This window comes from Theropithecus gelada, chromosome 1 (genome assembly GCF_003255815.1).
Source record: "Theropithecus gelada isolate Dixy chromosome 1, Tgel_1.0, whole genome shotgun sequence".
Lineage (NCBI taxonomy): Eukaryota > Metazoa > Chordata > Mammalia > Primates > Cercopithecidae > Theropithecus > Theropithecus gelada.
The window spans coordinates 169,603,870-169,630,419 of record NC_037668.1 but is presented as its reverse complement, the minus strand read 5'-3'; the positions used below and the strand labels follow the sequence as shown (position 1 = coordinate 169,630,419).

Sequence of the window (26,550 nt, the reverse complement as noted above, 5' to 3'; positions counted from 1 at the left end):
TGTCTTAGAAAACCCCCAATAAATATTCATATTTTATGGCTTATGACCTTGTATAAAAGGAGAGTAAAAGGGAGAAAATAATATGAAATAATTATGATGGGTATGCAAAAAGTGAAAAATGGGGATGAAAAAGAGAGGGAATCATTCACATTTTTGGTGCACTTTTCTCTATCATTAGACTTCTGAATAAATCAAGGTGCTAAAAACACATTCTTGGGGATAAAGATTTCTTCGTTAAAGTTTAGTAAATTTAAACAAGAGAACAAATTTTAAAGTGAAGGTGAGTATTTTTCATTCTGCACAGTTTCTATGAATTATTTTGTACTTTTCCATGGAATAAATAGAGAACTCTAACTTTTTTGTCAGGCACATAATATAATCATTAACTTGAAAAATCAAAATTTAATACTAATGTTTGTGAGAAAGATGAAAATATATTTGCATATGTAAATGAAATTCTCCTGGTAATATATACAGTTCAATGAATAAGTGAAAAATTGATGACTACTACAACAATTTCTATACAAATTTAAAATATTATCATTTTCTAAAACTTATATTACTTCCGAAATATTTATCATACTTAATATGATTTTTAAGAGTAAAAGTATTTCTTCACATGAATAATAATTAAAAATGTAATAAATAAGAAAATGTTTCTTATGCCTAAAATAGCTGATTATGTTATTGTTTTCAAGAAAGTAGAAAATGTCAGATACACTAAATACATCACTCTTTTCCACACTCTTCACACACACATCAAAGTGACTCAGTTCAACTTCCTCCTGATTTTTTACTGAACAGTTATTCACGTCATAGGTTATTGAGCAATCTATAGAACAATGTAATATTTTAAATAAACCAATTCACTCAGTAGTTTGAAAAATGAGTGTTTGTAATCTGGACTCATGACTCCCTTAAGGATAGTTTTACAGACTTCCTAATACTCTAAACTGTGTTATTTGATTTATGATTGAAGTCAGCACTGTTGCCAAAGAAGAAAAGAAAATGAAATCACAAAAATGTGCTAGTTTAACATTTTCTCAAAGAATCCTTATCTGATATTTTCCATTAAATAAAGGTTAAATTATAAGAATACTTGAGAGATCATCGAAATTTAAATATATAAGCACCAAGGCTAGTGACTCTGAGTCCACTGAAAGTTGATTTTTATTTAAAAAATAATCTAAAGAAAGATGTTTCACCAATTTCCAAAGCTCTATTTAATATGTACATGTGGTCTGCGATCTATGCAGAGAGAGAAAATAGCTAGTTACACTGTATATTGATGCATTTCCAAATTAATTTTGGAATCAAAAACACAATTATAAAATAAACAATCTTATAGTGTAAAAAATGTTGAATTTAGAATCAAATAAATAAGCTGTATTTTCAACCACCTAAGGAAAATACTTTATGACCTTAAGCAAATCACTGACATTCTTAGAAAATAATCTAATTTTAGACAGGAAAATACCTTGTCTTCATGACAAGAAAACACAAAATTTGTAAGAACCTAGTATTTAAACTCTAAAGTAAATTTAAAGCCAAATATTTACTAAAGAAATTCATGTTCAAATAACATTTTTAAAGCCAATAATTTGATGGAATGATGAAAATTATTTTAACCTTTGATTTCCTTTTTCATACATAAAAATAAGTTATTTCATCTGTGTGGTCTCTTAGGTATCTTTCAGTTCCACCTATATATAATTCTGTATTTTATTTTATTTTATTTTATTTTATTTTAAGCTCTGGGGTACATGTGCAGAACGTGCAAGTTTGTTGCATAGGTGGTTTTGAAAATGTGGCAGATTTATACCATGGAATCTTATGCAGCCATAAAAAGGATGAGTTTATGTCCTTTGCAGGGACATGGATGAAGCTGAAAACCATTATTCTCAGCAAACTAACACAAGAACAGAAAACCAAACACTGCATCTTCTCACTCATAATCAGGAGTTAAATAATGAGAACACATGGACACAGGGAGGGGAACATCACACAATGGGGCCTGTCACAGGGTGGGGGGCTAGGGAGGGAGAGCATTAGGAGAAATACCAAATGTAGATTATGGGTTGATGGGTGCAGCAAACCACCTATATATAATTATATGAATATAAAATATACTCGGAGTAGGTAGAACCTCTATTACCTCAGCATTCCAATTCTATAACTTCAAAAGGCAAAATTTATGTATATGTCCAAGTGAAATAAAACCAAATTCTCTATTAAGAAATAATATTAAATAATCCACAAATTCATGCTAGTGATTTTTCACTACTATCAAATGAAGCCCCTCTTTCTCCACCCAACTTCATCTACATTTTGGTTATTATCTCTAAAAGAAAAATCAAATATAGTTACTGTTATATTTCCGGTTATTTCCATCTCTTTTTTATGATACATTTTTAAGTTTACACATTAACTTGCACTTTTACACCTCTTTGATGACTTGGTTTTACTGCATTGTGTGTATATAAGTATGTGTGTGTGTTTTTAATCCAATCTCTACTTTCTACTTATACTATGGTATCTGTGGAATTTGGAATCTAGCTAATTTATTATATTGGCATTCTTTCTCATCCTGCTGGTGATTTTTTTTCCTGAACTTTCAAAGCTGTCATTTGGAAACAGCTGGTTTATAAGGCTTCGATTTCTTAATGCTTTTCTTATTGCTTTAAGCCCAGAAAAATCTTATGTTTTTGTTCCCATTTTATAACATTGAATATTAATATCATGTAACTGCTAACCACTTGATGGCTGCCTGCTCTTAGAACTTAAATAATGTATCTGTGTTAAAAAGAACAAATTGAGAGGGAACTTTGTCATTGTTTTTAATGGTTTGTCTTATTATACTAGGAATTCTAGTGATGCAATTCATAAATGTGTGGATAACAAGCAGAAGGTATATACATTATTTACTGATTTTTCATTACTTATTTAGAAATTTAAGTCTTCCCCATCAACTCAAGATATGGAGACATTCATTTACCATATTCTTCTCATCATAAATAGTCTGCCTCCATTTTTGACGTTAGACTGCTGACTGCTTTCAAGTGCCAACACTCTTCCTTTCCCTTCTGCCCTATAGATGGGGAGGCTGGTAAGTTCCAGTCTATGTGTAGGACCTCATTCCAGCCCCAATGTATATATTTTTTAATTTTAAAAAGTATGTATGTATGTATGTATTTATTTATTTATTTTAAGATAGGGTCCTGCTCTGTTGCCTAGACTGGAGGGCAGTGGCAGGATCTCTGCTCACTGTGACTTCCACCTCCCAGCTCAAGCAATCCTCCTGCCTCAGTCTCCCGAGTAGCTGGGACCACAGGCGTGGACCACCATGCCTGGCTAATTTTTGTATTTTTGTAGAGATGGGGTTTCACCATGTTGACCTGGCTGGTCTAGAACTCCTGAGCTCAAGCTATCCTCCCATGTTGACCTCTCAAAGTGCTGGGATTACAGGTGTGAGCCACCATGCCCAGCCCAGCCCCAATCTTTAATCGTGATGAAAGCCAAGCCAGTTTCTTTTCCTTGCTCTTTCCAGCCCAAGCCATTTTTTGACCTGGTTGAAGCCTGCCTCACTCTCCATAGAAAGCCTCATTATACGAGTTGTACCCTTTTCAATATCCTCTTGGTGCAGGTGTGCAATCATCAGTCTCAACAGGACCGGATTTGGGATGGTGGTTAGGTATTATCCCATCTATGAAAGCTAGGCTTAACAATCGGCACAGCAAGGGGTATCTAGGCAATGACCACAACTGCTGGGGGTCTTTCTTCTTATGTTTTGCCTTGTTAATTTGTTGTGTTGTATGGAGACAATTATGCTGTTTGGGTTTTTTTCTGCCTCCTGGAAAGCTGATACTTTAACCGGAGCAACTTTATGCTGCATTTGCTGAGTCTTTCCAAGTTTCTGTTCAGAATTAAATGATCTTAATGCCTGGAAACATCAGTAATATTTAGGAACAGGAGTTTGGCAATAGCCCCATGTCATGTGTCTTTGCCCAGACCTATCTTTGTGTCTCATACTGAATCACGTGGTTGGGATCCAGTAAGAAATGTGACTGACACTAGGCCCAGGGGAGTAATTCCTACTGTGTGATCACTGGTTGTATGTTTCAACCATGCATCAGCCCCCATTCTACAGTGTGTCCTGGGAAAAATACCTGTTACTTTGTGCATTATACAGTTCCATTGGCTGGTTCCTTATATGGAAGAAGAACAGTTACCATGTGGAATGCTGAGCTTCATACTCCTAAAAGGAGTACACGGCCACCCCAAAAAATGCTTCTGCTGCTGTTGCTGTCTATGCCTCCATGACAATACAGTTCCTGATCCCCACAGTTATAGAGAAAACCAAAAACGGGCCTCTGTGGCATACCCAAGAGGTTAATTCAAACCCAGCTTCAACCTAGGGAACTTAAAATGTGATGAAGCAACCACTGCCATCAGGGAGGCCCATAACCCTGATGATACTTACTTGAGACTCTGAAGGAGAAGGCTTGTAAATATGAGCAGGATAGAAAACAAACAAACAAAAAAACAACACCAGCCCCAACAACAAAAACAAAACTGGATATAGGAGGAATAAACAGAAAACTGGATACACAGGAGAAAACAAAAATGTAAACAGAAGTCTAAAATTTGTCCCACTTGGAAATTCTTAAATTACTTGAAGAATTTATAAAGACAGGTAAGTTTGGTGAATGGTGTTGTGCCTCTACAACACAAGCTCCAAATTAACTTGTATGTTTCCTGAGATGCACCCATTGGCAAAACTTCAGAACCTTAATCAAAGTTGAGGATTGAACTATAGTTATCACTGGAGATGACACTAAATTCAAACCAAGTACCCTAAATATGGGGATTCACTAAAATAAAGGTACCTCCCCTTACTCTTGTGGAGGTGATTATCACATATAAAATACAGGGCAAATAAACATACCTTATCTTAACCATCAGAATTACTTTCTGGCCTAAATTCTCCACAGTCATAACAGATATTGTATAAAAGTGTCCCATAGTAGACATGGATGCTCTGATTCAATTAATGGCAAATTAAAGTAAATCAAATCAGATCTTTGACACATACAAGTAGTTTGGCAATATAAAACCTCATGCACATTCTGTCTGCTCAATGTAAGTAGTTAATAAGGACTACAATAATTGGAACAAGTGCTTCAAAGATTGGAATCCCTTACCAGAGAACTATTTACAGAAGGGGTAATAGTCACCACCTCTTCTCCATTTAATAGTCAAATTTTGCCTGTTCTCAAAACTGAAAAAAAAAAAATAAGTGGAGCCTGGTGGTAGATCATCCTAAGCTTAATGCTGTGGTTCCACATATTAAGGCCACCATCACTCGGTGACATTACTGATTCCATTCAATCATCAATTTGTAAATACTTTGCAGTCATAAAGTCATAAGGATTTGACAAATATGTTCTATTAAGTGCCTCTTTTGATAGCCTCTTACACTCCTAAAAGGAGATAGCTCTTTTGGCCCCCAGCAAAAATGCTTCTGTTGCTGTTGCTGCCTATGCCTCCGTAACAACACAGATGCCGATCCCCACAGTTACAGGAAAAGGCTTGTAGTTTTTCTTTACCTTCAAAAGAACTCAAACTTCTCTACCTGACTACACATAGGATATTTAAACAGTTCTGCAGTCACAAACAATCCCTCTGTAAGCAGATCTCTACCGCATCCAAGTTTCCGTGGGAAAATAGGTATATTACATTGATGCCATTCTCTTCCAAGGAGATTCCTTTGACACACTCATTCAGGATGAATAAACATTCAAAAAGGAACTCACACAAAATAATAGACCATTGCCTTATACAAACTGCAAGGTTCCCAAGTGTAGTCAAATTTCTGAACATTACTTGATCAAAGGCTACTTCATCATTGACAGTCTCAAGAAACAATGACCTGTCAGTATCCACAACGTTAAGACAAAGCTAACATTTTAAGGCCATTTGGGGTTTCAGATGGAAGATATTCCTCATTTAAAAGTATTACATTTTACTTAAGTCCATTTATGCTCCTACTCACAAATTGGCTCACACTGAATGAGACCCCTTAAAACAAAAGGCTCTAGAATCTCTCCAAATTGCAGTTACAACAGGCGATCACATTGTTCGCCTCTTCTACTGCCTGCTGCATCAACCATAATGGTGCTCATGGGCTTCTGGTAGCAAACACTTTCCTCCTGGGTTACATGCTATAGACCATTAGAATGGCAACTGCTGGTTGCATACTGAGCTCTACTGAAATCAGATGTCCTGTGTTCAGGAGTCTGCACTCAGTGGCCCATTGTGCCTTTGGTTATGAAAGTATCACCCTGCAAGTCTGACATAGCCACCAAAGACTCTATAGGAAAGGGTCAAACTTGGATATATGCCACCTGCAAGAGGGGAAAGTTTCACCTGTCATATGCCATGGTACTTGAGCATGTCACTCCTATCCTAAATCCCTTGGCAACCTAGGGAGCCCCTTGGGATTAATCAAGTGAACAGTGCATGGATGGTGGTATTGTGTTAAATGTGATGAAGCTCACTCGAGAACTGCTGCTTTTGATCCCTTAAAATGACAGACCTAACAAAGGACAGGACCCAAAGGTTAGCAGGGAGTCATTTGAGCACTAGACACCCTGGATAATAACAGTTCCCACTTGCACATTTCTACAAACTCTTGGGTCACTGCCTGTGATTTGGCCATCTGGTCCAGCCAATGGCAGAAACAATTCCTTATCCAAGGTTGCCCTCTGCAGGGTAAAGAACTCTGGGAATCTCTTGCCTTATACATATACAAAATAATAATCAAGGTCACACGTGTCTTTACACATACACATTTAAGACCATAATACAAGGCTCATCAAAACAATTCTCACCACCTTCTATGTTCTAGACATCATTGTAAGTGACTAAGATATGAATTTCACTTTTCCAAAATACACAACGCTGTGCTTTTGAACAAGGCATTTAAGATAACTTTCATCTCCCTACTATCCACAGGCTACAAGCTTCATGGAGCATTTTATTAAATGAAACAAGGCACATTTCAGTCACCCATCCAACATCAGGGGTACACTGCAACGGTGTCTGACTCCATTTTTGATACTTGACTGCTAACAGCTTTCAAGCTCTTATACAATCTTCTGCCCCATATTTAAGCAAGTTGATAAGAAAGCCTGAGCACTTCTTACTTTTTCCCTAGCAGGAAGTTTACGCTCTTAGGCATGAGAAATCTCACCCAACACCCAACCTCTAATCACGATAAAGGCCAAAACAAAAATGATCTGCTCCCTCAGACCTACTTAGGAGTCCATCTTGCTCTCCTCACAAAAAACAAACAAACAAACAAACAAACAAAAATCAAACAAACAAAACTCATTGAATACTATTGGGGCATGTGTGGCATCCTCAGTTTTAACATCTAAACCATATTTTGGGTGAATTCTCCATACTGCCTCTGTGGAGTGGTAAAAATTCTCCTCAGAACTATATCCAGTTTATGTAGACCATCATCAGTTCTAGGTAAATAATAATAATAAAGAAATAATGCTATACATGTCTCATCCCCTTAGCACCTTGTAATCTGTGAAAAAATCAAAGGTATACAATCATAAACAATTACATAATAATTAAGGGTAAAATAATAGGTACCAAAATTAATGACAGAGGTGGTACAAATAAAATTGTATAAAGATGGAATTAATGTAAGTGTGAACAGATTTGAAAGAATGATTCTATGTTAAGAAAGATATCTGTGACTGACTTTAGTAAATATATATTGAGCACTTATGCAAAGCACATGGGATACAGTAATAAAAACATAGGCATAGTTTAGAGGTAAGCTATTTCAAGTTTTATATCTCAGTATTCTCAGCTGTGGAGCAGTGAGCAGTAAGCAGAAGAGAAATGAGAAATTAAGAATATGGGAATGTATACAAAAATTAACTATCATGGAGGTCAAGGAAGATGTATTTTTCTTGGAATGAAATGAGGTGTTGGGTATTATCAACTAGCTCTTACTACAACTTTTTTTCCTTCTAATCTATGTGCCATAAAAAATATCTATCATCATAAAGACACTGAAGAAGAGGAGAATTGAGAAAACGTTATTAGTTTATTTAGCAATGCTTATGGTGGGAGTTTCAAATACAGGTCATGCATCTTGTATTCATACAAGTATGCTACAGAGGTTACCGGTGACCCTGAGAAACAAATTTTCCAAATAGCAATTTCCCATATTTAAGGTTTATGATCTTTCTCTAAAGTGCTCATAATTTTTCAGTTGTGCTGTTCAGAAATTTATTTTAAATGCTTAATAAAATTGCCTTATTTTTCTCATGTTTCTCCATCATATGGCTCCATTTATGTCACTATGACTATTTTTTAGTTGTTTTTCTTATGAAATCAGACTACTTCTGTTTCCTTCACTGTGCAGTAGTGGAATTTTTTTAATCTTTTCTGAAGGTATAGAATTGCTTTTCTTTTAAAAGTGAATGCAAACTTTTTTTTTTTTTTTTTTTTTTTTTGAGACTGAGTCTGGCTCTGTCGCCCAGGCTGGAGTGCGGTGGCCGGATCTCAGCTCACTGCAAGCTCCGCCTCCCGGGTTCACGCCATTCTCCTGCCTCAGCCTCCCGAGTAGCTGGGACCACAGGCGCCCGCCACTTCGCCCGGCTAGTTTTTTTTTGTATTTTTTAGTAGAGACGGGGTTTCGCCGTGTTAGACAGGATGGTCTCGATCTCCTGACCTCGTGATCCGCCCGTCTCGGCCTCCCAAAGTGCTGGGATTACAGGCTTGAGCCACCGCGCCCGGCCGAATGCAAACTTTTAAAATAATATTATTAGCACCAAAATTATTATTGCTGTAAATTTGGTAACTATGTTTTTGGATCTCAAGACATGTCTTTACCCATCTACTATTTATTTGGTATGGGCTATAGTGACCCAAGGTCTGAATCAGACTGGCCCAAATCAAGACTGATTTCATTATAATTAACTTTTCATTTATTAGAAATCTAAGGAATGGTTTCCCTAACCAAAGGGTTCATTTTATGTCTAGATGTCTAGAAATCGCCAAATATAAAAACATATTTGATTTCTACACACAAACAAAATTAAGTATGTATGCTTATGTTTGTATATATTATGCATATTTATATATATTTGTAAAGAGTATTGCTAGACTGCTGAATCATGTTAGACTCTATAATTGACTTACAAACAAAATCAACAAAGAGAAAAGCATTGTATAAACACACAAATTCAACAACGCATACAGGCAGTCAAATGGTTTGCATCATCAGAATCATGGTTTCATTGCTAGCTCTGTTAACTTAGCAGTGCAATTTGTACTTTTTCAGAATTACCAAAATACATAGTCTAAAGCAATGGTTTCAACATGCATGTGTATATGTGTGAGTGTGTGTGTATGTGTGTGTGCATGTAAGTGTAGAACCTATACACTATAAGGTAGGCCAGTTACCGAAATATATAGACTAAAGCAATGGTTTCAACATGCGGGGGTGTGTGTGTGTGTGTGTGTGTGCATGTATGTGTAAAGCCTACACACTATAAGGTAGGCCAGAGGGGCTATCACTCTATCACCTTCAGTATATTATAGTCCAGAAGAAAAGACCTAACTATGAAGTTTTCAAAAGCCAGTACAGTGGTTCTAACGTGAGTACAGCACCTCCCCAACCACACACAAAACATTTTAAACAAACACACAACCACACACACACACACACATGCATAATTCCCTTATCCTTTGCAGCATCTAAGAACCAATGGATAAATGAGCCTGTGGAAAGAAAATTTCTATGTTACATGCAATGCTTTAATTAAAGAAAAGAATAATATAAGACCTGGTAAATACAAATATTTGTATTCTTAAGTAAATAGTCTATCTAAAATATACTTTGGATCTAAATACACTACTGCTTACAGATCATGACTTCCTTATGAAGACCTACGGAACCTAAATCAATTTTATAATTTTCTCTTCAGTTTTCATTTTGTAGACTAGCAGCCATTTGATAAGGAACTGTGATTAAAAGCTTAATTTACTTTCTGTGGCATTGCTAAGTAGAAGAATGGTCTTTAGGCAGTTTAAGACGTTAAGTGGACAGAAAGCCATGACTATGTAGTTAAATTAAGTCAAATAAATTGGATGCATTAAACAGCCTCTTGTTAGTAAGTGTGCCAGTGAGACTCTTATTAAGTTAAAGTAAGTAAATAATGAAAGTAAGAAATGCTTTCCTGGGTTTGAGAATGAATGAGATTAAGAATCAGTAGAACTAGAAAATATTAGAAAAAAATTATAAAATAAGGTAAGAGAAAGATTTAAGAGTAAAGTTTTTGTTAGAGAGAAAGTGAAACAAAATTATAGATGAGCTCAGACTTATAATATGCCTGTGAGTTTGTGTTTGTGTGTTCATATGTGTGAATTAGGATGCATTGAAGGTTAGTGAACACAGCTATGCTTGACTAATATTAAAGTACTTAATCACAGGAGTATTTACTTTATATATTTTATTTATAACTTCAAGTGAATTGACATGAACGTTTTCTGAGGTGGTATCATGCACCCAAAAACAATGCACCAATGAGGAATGATGAAGTAAGATCTATGTTACTCTATGTGCTTTGCCACAGAATTATTTGCCTTTAACTCTGATCAACTCACTGCACACATTTCTGCCTTTTTCTACCTTGTGAAATAAGAATATGTTTTTTACTTAATCTTCACTCTGCTACATATAGCCAAAGTTCAGGCACAGCTAGTAAAAGAGAGGGCAAGATTTAAACTCAGATCAATGTGTTCCAAGCTCAGTGCTAATTGGTCAGGCAAAATAACTGGGTAAGTGACTTGTCCAGGAATGGGACAGGGGGATAGAGTAGCTTAAAATCAGCAATAAAAATTTTTATTTGAAATAGTAGGCATCAGATATACGTTACAGATTCTTCATCATGTGAATAAAGAAAAATGAACATCAATCTGGCTGCACTATGCAAGATATTGAAGAGAAGAGAGTTTTGGTATATTAAATCCACCAAAATTAATTAAATCGAAGAAAAGCCATGAAGTTTTTCTGTCAACCCTCTGAAAAACCTTTTGTTTACTTATGCATGTTAAGTACTTACCTGGATGTATTTGGTGCCTAGTGCTACTCAAATATTTGTAATTCTGGTAGATAACAAGATGGAGAGGATCTTCCAGATAAAGATTAAGTATTCGTGTTTCATGTTAAGGAATTAGAACAGATAGAGCTACAAACTCAACTTTGCCATCTATCAACATAGACGAATTGTTGAAACCACAGGAAGCAATTAACGCCCCAAGGTGATGTGTAGAAAAGACCAAAAAACTATAAACAGCTTTTGTAAACATGTGGTTTATTTCACTTAGTGTAATCTTGTCCAGGTTCATCCATGTTGTTCTTCTCTCAAAAAGTCAAATTCATGGAAAAAGAGTAGGAGGGTGGTTACCATTGGCCAGAGGATGGGGGAACTGGGAAGATGATGGTTAAAGATAACCTTCTATTATAAAGTGCACAAGTTCTGGAGACCTAAAGTACAGCATGGTAACTACAGTTAATGTATCACAGGCTTGAAATTTGCTAAGAGAGATCTTAAGTAGTCTCACTATAATATTCTTAAGAATATTTACATACACCTTTGTTAAGTAAAACATTGTTAAGTAAAACTTTTGTTAAGTAAAACATTACATAAGTAATATTCTTAAGAGTATTTATATACACCTTTGTTAAGTAAAACAGCTTCTGAAATAAATCAGTCTAAAATCTATAACCTTTTATGTCTAATTAGAGAACGTACTAAGAATAACATAAGGGTTCTCCTGTATAGTAGATGAAGGAGGCTTACTCTAAAAAATTGAAAAGCAAAAGAAAACTAGTTTTCTAATCACTTTAAAAACCACGATAATATCCTGAAATATCTTTCATTATTAACTTTAATTAGTACAAAAATATTAAAACATAAACACTCCTTAGAATTTAATCCTTACAATGGCAAATTCCAGGAAATTTACTGGGGAAATATAAGTACATTAATTTGAAAATAAAGCATTTATATGCATTTAAGTTTAATTGATTTATTTCATTTTAAAATCTGAGTATTGAATTCAATATTTTGTATTATTTTTCTTTAATAGCTCTGAATTAATGTATTACACCATTTGAGGAAAGGGAAACAAACAGGAAATACTTACTTGTGATGGTATTTTTCGAGACTGACACATGGGAGGGAAAAAGAAACACACAAAACACAGTTTAAACAATGACTAAACAATACATACATGTAACAATCAGCAACAAGGACAAAATGTAACATATACCAACATAACAAAATCCAATTTCATGCGTATTTGTCATAGGGCTTTTGAACCAAATTAGCTAAAGAATAAGCTATTATTTTTAAATATTCAGTCTTGTTAGATTGTTTTTGTCTGAAATTGTCTTCCTAAGTTTGATAGAAAAAGTGGTGCTTGTAGAAGAATAAAATAATCAGTAGTAGTTTATAAAGCTACTATAGTCATAACAGAATACTTGATATAATTATTGACATTCAATAATCATTATTGGTGTTAATATTTGTACTATTTTTTAATTTCAGATCTTACAGTAAGATTGATTTTTTTTCCTACATATTCATGTAATTAAGTTAGTTGACAGAAATATTCTGAGCTTTCAGATTGACTATGGAATCTAAAATAATTGATTTCCTTAATCAATGTTTCATAGCTAGGTAGGGGTTATAAATAAAAATCATGCTGTCTTAGTCTTCAAGTTTAAAGAACAATAGTCTATTCATTTTTGAATAGTTGAAAGTAACATTTCCAAGTATATCATTTGATGTAATATAACTAGTAATATAACTCATGTGGTATTACTATTATAAGATTATAATGGTATTATCTATAATTGAATATATAAGAAATGCATAATAAACATTTGATTGTGGGTTTCTTGAAACTATTTCAGGTTTCTTTATACATGACACAATGGAATAAATGTTGTTTGAGAGAATAATAGCAAAGAATGGACAGGTAGAATTTTAAAACCAATCAATCCGAAACCTTATGAAAATAATCTTAATAAGATTTTATAGTAGGTAAATTCATATCTTAATAATATATTTTAAATGCTACTTCCCATTCTAATAGTAAAGTGTTAATGATTGGCAGATGGGACAATGCTTATTCCACTACGCACATTTTTGGAAGCTACAAGATTTATTCACTATAAAAGTGGCCAAAATTCAGGGTAACACATTCCACAAATGTACTGCATACACTATAAATGATGTTGGTACATTAATATGCTTTAAAAGATGTTTTGGCCGGGCGCGGTGGCTCAAGCCTGTAATCCCAGCACTTTGGGAGGCCGAGACGGGCGGATCACGAGGTCAGGAGATCGAGACCATCCTGGCCGACACGGTGAAACCCCGTCTCTACTAAAAAATACAGAAAACTAGCCGGGCGAGGTGGCAGGCGCCTGTAGTCCCAGCTACTCGGGAGGCTGAGGCAGGAGAATGGCGTGAACCCGGGAGGCGGAGCTTGCAGTGAGCTGAGATCTGGCCACTGCACTCCAGCCTGGGCGGCAGAGCGAGACTCCGTCTCAAAAAAAAAAAAAAAAAAAAAAAGATGTTTTTCTGGTTTCTAGTAAAATGTTCACTGGTTATAGTATACTTCAAACAAATGAGATTTTCTGCACACTGAAAAACTGGAGGCAAACTTAGGTTTACCTTTTCTTAACCAAAGGACAAATATGCTTAATAATTCAGAATTGTTCAGATTTTGGAAAGTTAATACTATGTTATATGCTGTATGGTAGATAATACCCCCAGTGGAACCTGGGCATCCTTTTTTTTCAAAAATTAATATTTCTGCAATGAAAAGTATAAATATTCACTCTAAATGAAATAAGTAAACATTATAAATAATCTCATGAAAATTAAGGTGAGGTTTTGCCACTAAATGACTTCAGGGAGCCTTTTTGCATTTTATAATTTTGTATTATGGATTGAGAAGGAAAATACTGATCCTTTTTGTCCACTAAGAGTAGTATGTGTCCCTGTCCTTCCTGTATATGTTTTTTAAACCAGGAGTATCTGATGTTTGTTGAAATTCCCTGAACTAGAAACATATAGATGGTGGTAGAAGTTCTCCTGGCACGGAGGACATATGATTAATCAAGAATGGGCAGTTCCATCTCTACTCTGTTTTCCACAGGCTGGTTTTCCAGCCACTGTGTGCACCCTCACTTTATTCTCTGCTTGTGTTTATGTGACTTCTCCTTTCACTAATCTACACCACGTAAGAAAAAAATGAGATAGTATTCCAGGCCTTCTATAAATGTTACTAGTTTTGATTATCAATGTTCTTTACCAACATTTGTGTTTTTAAAAATGTCAGCTAAACATTAGGCAGTGCTTCTCCCACCCCCACAGCCAAAGCAGTTATATTAGAGATATAACAAATGATAACTTTTGTTTTCTCTACTCAGAACATGGGAAGATATTAAAGACAGGCTAGAAAATGATGTGGCATGAAAACTTGCACCTGCCTGTAAAAGTTTTTTTTTTTTTTTTAATTTCATGAATAAACCAGAAAGCAAAGCCTGAAGTCTTTACATTATGTGTTTATCCTTATATAAGATGTTGATGTTTAATAAAAGTTCTTCATAGTACAGAGTAGAATTTAGCACTTAAAAGTGTATATACTAAACAAATAATTAATGAATGGGTATGACATCACTACATTATGCCTATATATCTATTAGTGTTTTTATTAGTTATACATGCATGGTTTGAACAGTCAGAAAATGTTATAGCTTGTTTACAAAAATAGCAACTTATAGCATAATCTCTCTTAATTTCCTCTCATAAGACCCATCTACTTTTGCCTCTTAGTTGGATATATTGTTCTTTCTCTCTGTTTCTATAGAATGTGCCTGACTATTATTTCATGCTTTTTTCAGTTTCCACTTTTATCTATTGACTTCTCATTCTGCAAAGACAGTCATAAACAATCTTTTCCATATAATCCACTACGTTTGCCCTCATCATCTCAAAATAGTTTAACACAATTTTTATTGGATCAAAATTCAGGACATACTATGATTAAGTATACTTTACAGATGAGATATATAGGTATGTGGTTAGTATTCATTTCTTGTACACATTCTTTATTGTTGATAATGATGTTATATTCCTAAAGTCAATAATTGCTTTATTGTATTAATTGCTTTGATATGTACTTAGATACATGCAATAATTTATCCTGAACTCTTTGACTACTGTCTAATATTAATTTAAAACATTGAGATGCATCAGGAAGTCTATAGATTTAATCTTCCTAAAGAATTCTCTCTGAAGCCTTCTGACCTGCTCTAGGTCTCCTTTTGTGCTTGGGGGTCTTTTCATCCCCATCCTGTTGATTCCCTTTACTTCATTATTGTCACTGGTTTCCATAAAATGTCTGGTTTCCTGAAGATCATTATTTTTCCCTCATTTTACTTATTCATTTTGGTGGTAGTAGTTTCCTTAGAGAGCAGACATGGGAAGGATATTTTTGGAGAATACATATAATCGACATCTGATTTATTCAACTCTTACACAAGTTTGCTTTGACTGGATAAAAAATTCTAATTTGAAAATAATACTCTTTTAAAATCTTGAGAGAATTGTTCCATTTTCTTCTGGTTCGTGATATTGCTGTTGAGAAAACCCAAATAGGACCTTGCATGTGACCTATCCTATGGTTTCCTGCTCATCTCTCTGAAAGATTTTAGGATCCTCTCCTTACCTTCAGTGTTTTGAAAGGTGATGATGTGATTCACTGTTTAACTCACTGTTGTGGACACATGGTAACCCTTACCAATTGGAAACTAACACATTACTGATTTTTCTAGAATTATTACAGTAATATTTCTTCAATTTGTGTGCATTTCCTCTTTCTTGAAATCTTATGATTAAAATCTTAGAACTTCTAGATTAGTTCTCTAATTTTATCTTTTCTTTACTCTTTGTCCATGTTTTGAATTCTTGCTCTAGTTTATCAATAACTTCCTGAAGTTCATATTATAAGCTTTTTCACTTCTGTTGGGAATTTTTAGTTGTCTTCTTAGAGTAAATGACTAATAATTTATCTGAAAGGTCTAGGTGAGATTCTTTTTATTGCTGCATTTCATGGTGATCTGGCTGGATTACTAAACTTAAAAGAATCTCCCCCATCTGTATTTTTAGGCCCTTCCACTTGGATTGGTCAGTTTCTCTAGGAGAGAGTCTTCCAATCTGCTGAAGTGTAAAGTGTACAGAATATATCTTTTAACTTAGCATTCAGAATTCAGTGTGACACTCCTAGCCCTCAACTCTTTCCGGGGTCCACAGGCCACAGACCACTTCCATAGACTAAACCTTTAATATATGTTCATTTAGGAGAGAGTGACAGAAGCAAGATTTCTGAACTGTTGAGGAAAATCGAGATCTGACAGAAAACTAAGCAAAAATATAGACTCTCCGATAGTAATTACTGAATGAAGTTTCTACTTCCTGAAATCTAGTGTCTTTCTTTAAATTCAAGTAAGAGAACAGGGCCATTTTGAATACTGATGGCTATTTAAATTTCAAAACTTTGTTTTCGAATCATCTGGTATTTGAGAGACATGGTGAATTGTCAGAGTCAATTTTATTTTGTTAGATCCACTAAGCTCTTTTTCTGTGTTTTTATACAATCTGAAAAAAAAAAATAATATTTTCTTCTTTAAATACAAAAAAATCTCAATGTCTTTATTGGGTTAAGATTTAATTGATGTTCCTTTCTACTTTTTTTGTTTAAGATTAATGTAAGAGATATGCACTTTAATGGTACTTTTTCATCTTGCAAAAGTACATCTTGCAAAGATAGATATTACTCATCATGTATGTAAAATCTCCAAATTCAGGAAGCAAATAATATATTCATTCTTTTAACAAATGACCAAGAAAAACAAATCTTTTGCAAGATGAATTTTATCCTTTCATGTATCGGACCATAATTACCCTATAGGTCAACATATCGCTATTTTTTACCTTATTTACCAGGAAATTAAAAATAGAAGTCAGGCTCAACTGTAGCACTCAAGGTATACTAGTAGAGTAACATAATTTCTCTGTTCCTATTAAAATATTTTGTTGTAAAAAGTGCTTAATGTTTCTATTGTTTATCTTTGTTAGTTGCCTCAATTCTTTCTACGATAGGTAGAATTTAATTTTAATAAAAATATGAGTGCCAGAAGATGGACTGAATTCAGTACAGAAAAACAAGAGGTATTATTTTTATTTAAAAACAGTGTCCTTTTATCATCCCAATGATATATATTTTTAATATAATCTAGATATTTGAGAAATTACAAGCATTTTAATGAGATGATCTTTACTTGGTATGGGCAGAGTTGACTAAATGTAGTTAAATGCTCGTTGATGACAATTCAAATACCCAGTTATCCTTTTCCTATCTTCAATGCCAATAGCACAAAAAAGTCTTTTCATAATATATGTACATTATTATAATACATAATACTGACATGGACATGGAGTTGACCAAGGTCAGAAATTTACTACATTGCAATTCCCAAAGCATATATGTGAGATTAAAAAACAAAAAAAAAAACAAAAAAAAAAACATGGCAACACTCTACCGCATGAAAATCTTCTTTGTACTTGCTGTGGTCAAATAAGAAATTATTTGTATAGACTGAATATTTGTTCTCCATCACTATACAATGCATATGTGAAAACCTAATCCTCAGTATTGATGATATTTGAAGGTGGGGCTTTGGGAAGGTGATTTGATCATGAGAGAGCCTTATAAAAGAAGACTCAGAGAGATCCCCTTCCCTTTCCACCAGGTGAGAATTCAGTGAGAAGATGGCCATCTGAGAACCAGGAAGCAGGTCCTCATCAGACATGTAATCAACTGGTCCCCTGATCTTGGACTTCCCAGCCTTCAAAACTGTGAGAGTTAAATTTCTATTGTTTACAAGCCACCCAGTCCATGGTTCTTTGTTATAGCAGCCTGAATAGATCATGATCGTGCTTAATTGCTTGGGTATGAAAGCACTTGATCTTCTCTTAATCTTTAATTAAATAATATTGTTTTGAATCCAGTATTCTTAAAAATTTAGGCCTATCTAGACAAACATCTTACATATTTAACTGTCTGGTTTGTTTTTCCAGTCAATCATTCCTAATTTTGTCTTGATTCATCTCATTCTTTGCAATGTGAACCACAACCACCACAGGAAAAGAAAAACTCAGACTCAGCAGGAGAGATGGCAGCAAAAATTCATTTAAAAAAAATTATTATTATTAATATTGGGGACGAAGTCTCGCTCTGCCACCCAGGCTGGAGTGCAGTGGCACGATCTTGGCTCATGGCAACCTCTGCCTCCCAGGTTCAAGCAATTCTTCTGCCTCAGTCTCTTGAGTAGCTGGGACTACAGGTGCACACCACCACATCCGGCTTATTTTTGTATGTTTTTTAGTAGAAATGCGGTTTCATCAGATTGTCCAGGCTGATCTCGAACTCCTGACTTCGTGATCCACCTGCCTAGGCCTCCAAAAGTGCTGGGATTACAGGTGTGAGCCACTGTGCCTGGCCACAAAGCTCCATTTAACACTCCTGAAGGAAGCTACAGTAAAACCACTAAGAAGCACCTGAGAAAAACTAACCTATTTTCTTCTGGTAACTTATTTAAGTGTCAAACTATAAATTTTAACAGCAACAACGAGAATCTACCCCATTATCCTTATGCCTTCTATAAAGTTCTTTTCTATACAGGGATTTGTTAATTTTGTCACGAGGTGGTTTAATGATCATATAAATTACTGAAATGCATGTGTCTGATCTGAGCCACATAGTTGAGGTAATTTTGTATCAGACCAAAAAAGAAATGGCTAACCAAAATTTCTTTTTAATTTGTAATAACTTTGGAGTGTCTGAAGAAAAAAAATTGTTAAGAATACAAACCATAATTTACGTTAAATAATTTTATAGATATTGATATAATGATGCATTCATCCAAAATCTTTATTTCAGAAAAGAGTCTAACCTAAAAGGTGATATTATACTAAGGCTATAAAAACTACTTTGAACAACATGAACCACATGAAGTGACCAAATCAAAATGCAAATATGTTTTCAGCTTCATAAACTTATCAGAGATTCTCCTTCCATACTAGCAGGATCAAGTTTGCTGTTAAATTTACTGAGGTTTACTTTGGGAAGATCTGACACTACTCTTAGAGTTTTCTTTTGGCTTTAGAGTGGTCATCCATCTACAGATTGAGAAATGAGAATTTGAACACTTACTAAATTATCTTTGTTTTGCTTCCTTCAAAATGATAATATATGTAGTAGGGGCATATATTAGAAATCCAGGTTGCTTGCCCTGAGCACTTTTCTTATTTGTCAGAACCTCAAGGTTATTTATAGTTAATTTGCTTCCTGATAATCTTCCAGAAACAGCTAATCCTAGATCTACAAAAGTCATCTAAAGCCTAACATCCATAGACTTAGAACAGCCGCTTAGCCAACAATATTTTTTGGAATACTGACATAGTTTAGTAAAACACATAGTTGAAAAAAAATTGCTTCTGAGATTTAACACTACGTATTCAGGTAGCATTCTTTTTCACTTTCATTGCATTTTTCAGATATCAGTTTATAAGCTTATGAGTGATTGCACTCATCAGATTAAACATCAAAACAAGAATATATTGTCATGTCCAAACCTCAGATGTAGTAAGTTTCTGAGACTCAGTCCTGTAGATTCCAATGGGAACATCTCCAGTAGAAGAACACAACTTCTGATAAAGTCTGGCGTAAGTTCTGATCCATAAGTCATCCGCAGTGATTTTCATCTATAATACATACAAATTATTTACATATTAAATGTGTCAGAAATAGAAACCTAGTGGTACCTTTTCACTTCTTTATTTATTTATTTTTATAGGGGGCAAGGTCTCACTCTGTCACCCAGGCTATAATGCAAAGGTGCAACCACAGCTCACTGCAGCCGCAACTGACATCCCTGGCTCAAGCATTTTTCACTTCTTAAAGGCAGAAATTATTAGTATTTGGAAATCTCCAAGTAATATTTCATGCTTATCCATGTATTAAATTTATTTATTATGCATCACCGAACTTAAGAAATCCAAGTACTCAATTTAGGGCAGTATGACATTATATTAGTTCGATATCAGTAGGCAATAGAGCACTGGTAATTGACTGGGAAATGTAAAGCATATGGAAACTATTCTGCATGCTGCAATAACTGGAGGCTGCCACTGGTATTTAATGTACAGGGTCTGCTGATGTTACCAAATATAAAGTGCAAAAGACACTCTAGTACCATAATGACTTGTTCCACCCAATGTTCTAATAATGCCCATATTGAGAAAGATGAATAGTAGAATAAACATAGTGATAGAAGACAGGAAACAAAAATTGTAGTCCCCCTTTTCTTCTTGTAAATCTGAACTGTTACCAAATCATTTCATTCAGTATACTTGGACAAAGTATACTTATCTATAAAACAAAGGAGTTAAACAGCATGATCACCATTTTCCTGGATAGTATAGTATCCTATGGCAGTCTCAAATTGCCAGTTAATAAAAAAAAATTCATTCAACTTTTTTTTTTTTTTTTTTTGAGACAGAGTCTTGCTCTGTTGCCCAGGCTAGAATGCAGTGAAGCAATCTCAGCTCACTGCAAGCTCCGCGCCCCCCCTGCCGGATTCACGTCATTCTCAGCCTCCCAAGTAGCTGGGACTACAGGTGCCCATCACCATGCCCAGCTAAGTTTTTGTATTTTTAGTAGAGATGGAGTTTCACCGTGTTAGTCAAGATGGTCTCGATCTCCTGACCTTGTGATCCGCCTGCCTCAGCCTCCCAAAGTGCTGGGATTACAGGCGTGAGCCACCTCAACCAGCCAAATTCATTCAACATTTTACACAAAATGGCTATTTATTATGACTATTAAGTAAAAATAATATGTTTTCCCTGAAATTTTTAAAGGAATTTAAAAAATTGAAATACAACTCTGGATTCATTCACAATACAAAAAATAACATATGACATGGAAGAATTAGCAAAGTACATGGTACAGAGATTTGAGAACCTTCTATCACAACAATCTTCTATTATAGAGATTCTTAACTTACAGAACAAAGAAACCCAGATCCTGGTGTAGTATCCAGTCCCAACAGAAGTCTCGTGATAGAAATCATATAATCCTTCACAAATGACTGCAATATAAACAAATGAACAATATATAAATGTATATTTATATATAAAATGTGTATGAGATGTGTAGAACAGCTAGAAGTGTGAACATCTTCTAAAACATTATTTCTCATATCACATTATTAACCTTCCATACAAAAGTAAATTTAATCTATCTTGTTAGCATCTTAGATAGACATGTATAGTTAAGCTGTTCATAAGGAAACACAGGAAATCATTTTTATCTAGAAATATCTAACTATGCATATATTTTATGTGTGTTATTAGGCATGATAAAAACATTTTTAGAATTTTTAAAGCAAAAACCCCAAATGAAATGGTGACTATCATAAAAATTGAAACAATTAAAATAAATTTTCAATGAAAAATTTCAGTCTTTTTTTTAGAATTAAGCTCTAAGCTAGTGAAATAAATTTCTAAACTACATTTATTATTCATTATTGCATATTCTCTTTCCACATTCATGATAGGATTTTTTATTTATTTATTTATTTATTTATTTATTTGAGACAGAGTCTTGTTGTGTCATCCAGGCTGGAGTGCAGTGGCATGATCTTGGCTCACTGCAGCCTCCACTTCCCAGGTTCAAGTGATTCTCCTGTCTCAGTCTCCCAAGTAACTGAGACGACAGGCATGCACCATGGAGCCTGGCTGATTTTTGTATTTTTAGTAGAGACAAGATTTCCCATATTGGCCAGGCTGGTCTCGAAATCCTGACCTCAAGTGATAGCCTGCCTTGGCCACCCCAAAATGCTGAGATTACTGGCATGAGCCAACACACCAGGACTAAAATTGAGTCTTTAAAAAATAAAGGCAGTAGCTTACGCCTATAATCTCAGCACTTTGGGAGGCCGAGGCAGGCGGATCACAAGGTCAGGAGATTGAGACCATCCTGGCTAACATGGTGAAACCCCATCTCCACTAAAAATATAAAAAATTAGCTGGGCGTGGTGGCGGGCGCCTGTAGTCCCAGCTACTTGGGAGGCTGAGGCAGGAGAATGGCATGAACCGGGCAGGCAGAGCTTGCAGTGAGCCAAGATCGTGCCATTGCACTCCAGCCTGGGTGACAGAGCAAGACTCCGTCTCAAAAAAAAAAAACAAAAACAAAAAATAAACAAAATGAAATAAATAAATAGAATCATCACATTTCCCTGGGGTGACGTGCATCTCTTATATTATTGGAAAGTTTGAAAGCTAGAATAGTCTTTATAGACACGGACCATTTTGTTAGTAAGCAATTAAAGAAAATGTGACTGAAAATAATTTCCAATCGTTCAAGAACCATTGACAATAGATCAAAAGTCCCACTGAAGAAAAATTATGCTCTGGATTTTACTAATTCAGAAGTCCTTTGCTTAAGTGTTTTTCAAAAAAGTCACAAAATAGTTATGAATTATGCCAACAATTTTTAAAAAAATAAAAGTATATTCAGTAAGGTAGAAAATAGTACAGCAAATTACAAGCAGAAAGGGTAAATGTTGTTCAGTTATACATACATACATACATACACACACACAAATGCCGGTATGTATTGAAATGCATAATATGTTTACTGTATTAAAATTTAAGACTTTAGGCTGAGCACCGTGGCTCACGCCTGTAATCTCAGCACTTTGGGAGGCCAAGGTTGGCGGATGACCTGAGGTCAGAAGTTCAAGACCAGCCTGACCAACATGGTGAAACTCGTCTCTATTAAAAATACAAAAATTAGTCAGATGTGATGGTGCATGCCTGTAATCTCAGCTATTTGGGAGCCTGAGGCAAGAGAATTGCTTGAACATGGGAGGTGGAGGTTGCAGTGAGCTGAGATCGCACCACTGCCCTCCAGACTGGACGACAGAGTGAGACTCTGTCAAAAAAAAAAAAAAAAAAAAAAAAAAATATATATATATATATAGTTCTAGTTCACTCTTTCTTTAGAAGTTTCAGAAAGTCATGCAATTTCCTGTATCTCTATTTATAACATAAACGTGAGGCAAAAATAAAGAGAAAGAAAAAACTACTGCTTTCTATTTCTATAGAACAGTTTTTAGAACAGTTTTTCTTCTATTTAACTTATACATTAGATTTTGTTACAAGATTTTATTTAAACAGAGGATACTGTGGCTAAAAAAATCTTAAAACTACTGGTGCATATTTGCACCCAAGCAATTGGCTCCTATTGATATAAAATCTCTAGTTTCAACACTGCTCTTCAAATAAACCATCCCCTGCAATTTAATCTCTTTGAGAGATCAGAAGTATGTGTGTGTGGTAACAGCGTTTGGAGTGGGAGGCCTGCCTCCTGTAGTACCCAGATAATATGTCTGGAAACTTTAGGGATAATAGGGGTGTATTTATTCTACTTTGCTGTGTTTGCTCCGGCACTCAACTGACATGAGCAGATGGTTCCTGACATTGCTAGAGGCATACTCATAGGCAAAATTAGCCCAAAGGTCTGCAGAAAAGCTTTAACTCTCTTTGGATTAGTTTGTTCAGTCAAGCAATTATAGAAGACAGTACATAAATAAGCAAAAAGAATAGGTACAATAAAATGCTGAAATGCTTAATTTGAGATTAATGTTATCAAATAATTTAAAACTCTACGAATATATCTTTCTTCTTAATGGAAATATTTAGAGATTGATTACTTGAATCGGAGAAAATGAAATAGTACTGCTGTTCAGTTTCTGGCAGAGACAAAAAAGATGGTATTAGTATGAACAAACATCTCTGCAAACCTCTTAGCTATGATAAAACAAAAAAGTTAACTTGGCATTCAGGAACAAACTCAATCGTTGTTAGTTGTTGAGGTCTTTTCATATTTTTCTAAAATAGACAAGAATCAGTGGATTCTTAAAATGTCCTTAGTTTATCACTTTATTGACATCAATTTGGTATTTTATATCAAACCTGAAAAAAATGTATACCATAAGGACTGCTGTTTGTCTTAAGTCAGTAATTATCTTTTAACTTTTTTAAATCCAGTAATATGCTTGGAGTAACATGCAAAATGTACTAAAATGTATTAAATATATTAAAATTATAGAACACTGGCACAAAAGAATGCCTGAAATAATTTCCATAGGTCACTGTTAAAAATAATATTTTTTCTTACAAAATGTTTCATAGGAGCATTTATGTCAATTATGTACATGAAATAAAATACTGAATTACTTCTGGAGCCAATTTTAAGTTAATAGCTGCATGTGAAACACTAGAAGTACTACTCATTTAAATAAAATCTAAATAAAACAGAAAACAACCACCATTTTAGAGAGAAAAAAAAGAAATATTGTATACCTGATATAGCAGAGTGTCCAACATACTGATGCTAAATACCCTCCCAGCAGCAAAAGGCAGTCGAAACATAAAGGCCAAGTTAGAGCCTCTCTCCCGTTCTTTCTGTTCAGAAATTTGAGATAGAAAAATTTGTGAGCATTCCATATTTCATTCATTTCTGCCTCAGTAAATTGTGTTGACATATGTAAAAAAAATCTTACCATATGGTTCTTGGCTATAAATGTGTCATTACTTCACTGATAATTATATTTTTCAAATTGCCCTTTTGTTTTCACAACCACATTTTCTCAGTTAAAATACCCAATAGTGAAGAAGGGTTAATATTTTTTTGTGCGTTAAGCATGTATTTACTCTTCACACAAGAAGAGACATCATAATGGAAACAAATAAAAATCATTGAATCAAATGTTAAAAAAAAAAAAAAACCCTAAGGTCACACAATGTACCATAACACTGCAAAGAAGACCTGCTTTTACATATTCTCATGGGTGAGAACAAAAAAATAGGGAGACAGGCACCTGTTATGGTCTGAATGTTTGTGTCCCCTCAAAATTCATACATTGAAATTCTAATCCCTAAGGTAATAGTATTAGGAAGTGAAGCCTTTGGGAGGTGATTAGGTCATGGAGGTGGAACCCTCATGAATGCAATTAATGCCCTTTTGAAAAAGAGAAACTCTTTGCCCCTTCTACCACGTGCCATCTATGAACTAGGAAATGGGCCCTCACCAGACACCAATCTCCCAGCACCTTGAATGTGGAATTCCCAGCCTACAGACTGTGAGAAATAAACATCTGGAGTGTATAAGCCACCCAGTCTACAGTACTCTGTTCTAGGAGCCCTAACAGACTAAAACAGGCTTTGTACATCCAGTAGTCTCTAGCTGTTCATCATCTTAGTTTCATTTCTCCACCTAACTGATAAATTGCATTTGCTATATCAGTTTGCAACCAATCTTCTGTGTATCATACACACACACACACACACACACACACACATCTAAATTGTTTATGTATTTTTGAATGCTTATGAGTTGGGGGGTATTATGATGTATGATGGTTTCTTTTTAAAAATTCTGTTGCATTTTTTTTTCATTTAATAAATGAAGGTATGAGAGCAAATGTCAAATCTGTTTAAGTTTTGAAGAGTTTCTTGAGAATGTAAGTTAAGCTTCTATTTAACAAATGGCAACCTCAAAAATTCTAGTTTCTTTTGTTGACAAATTCTCTTTACTAGGAATACTTATACAGCTGAGAAAATAAGAAATCAACCTTCACTTCTTGAGGCAACAGAAGCAAGCTCCTGTTTCTAATGTAACAAATCTGTGAGATCTCATGGAATGGAAGCCTTCCATCTACGTGCATCTATAGTGTCTATCTAGTTGAGATGACTATCACTATAAGAGCATCTTCACTTGAGATATAGGGAGAAGGTAAGGCAAAGCATAGGAAAGTGGTTCTACATTTTTGTCTATGTTTATGAAATCATAATATATTCTCTAATTTACAAACCTAGGTGTTATGAATGCTTAACTTGAACAGCTCATGTGAGTGGCTTGGAGATGACTGGAATTAGCTGTTCTTATTGTGAGATAGGTAGGTTTTCCTGTGAATCTGAGGGCAAATCTAGTTCTCAAGGTGTAAGAAGTATTCTGGAGAAGACCAAGCCATGATATGTTAAACCCAAGTTAAAGGGAGTAGCCAGAATAAAGTGTTGGAACCCCTGATAATTTGATGCTATGTTTACTCTTCAAAACAAGCAAGCAAACAAACAAACATTCCTTGGTTCAATTACATTACCATTTGACACACTATATTTTCAAATACAGAACTGTTTTGTAACCTACAGTGCTTAACCTGTGGGAAATGAACTCTTCCCGTCTCCACACATCTGAATCCTATTGATATCACCTTAAACAGCAACACTAATTAAAATTAGTTCCATTCACTAT

The 26,550-nt window shown here is 34.7% G+C and overlaps 1 protein-coding gene across 3 annotated transcripts in view; it reads right to left on the bottom strand.

The window, feature by feature from the left end:
• Positions 1 to 26,550, bottom strand: part of KCNT2 (potassium sodium-activated channel subfamily T member 2) — a 405,986-nt gene that overhangs the window by 55,256 nt on the left and 324,180 nt on the right. For 2 of the 3 annotated variants that reach the window (XM_025392809.1, XM_025392815.1), the window contains 3 exons: positions 24,600 to 24,701; positions 21,236 to 21,319; positions 19,806 to 19,934 (listed from right to left, as the gene is read on the bottom strand). In XM_025392809.1, coding sequence (XP_025248594.1) covers positions 19,806 to 19,934; positions 21,236 to 21,319; positions 24,600 to 24,701 — 315 coding nt within the window. Of the gene's footprint in view, positions 1 to 12,240; positions 12,262 to 19,805; positions 19,935 to 21,235; positions 21,320 to 24,599; positions 24,702 to 26,550 lie in introns of all 3 variants that reach the window. The other variant, XM_025392824.1, reaches the window with a different exon arrangement.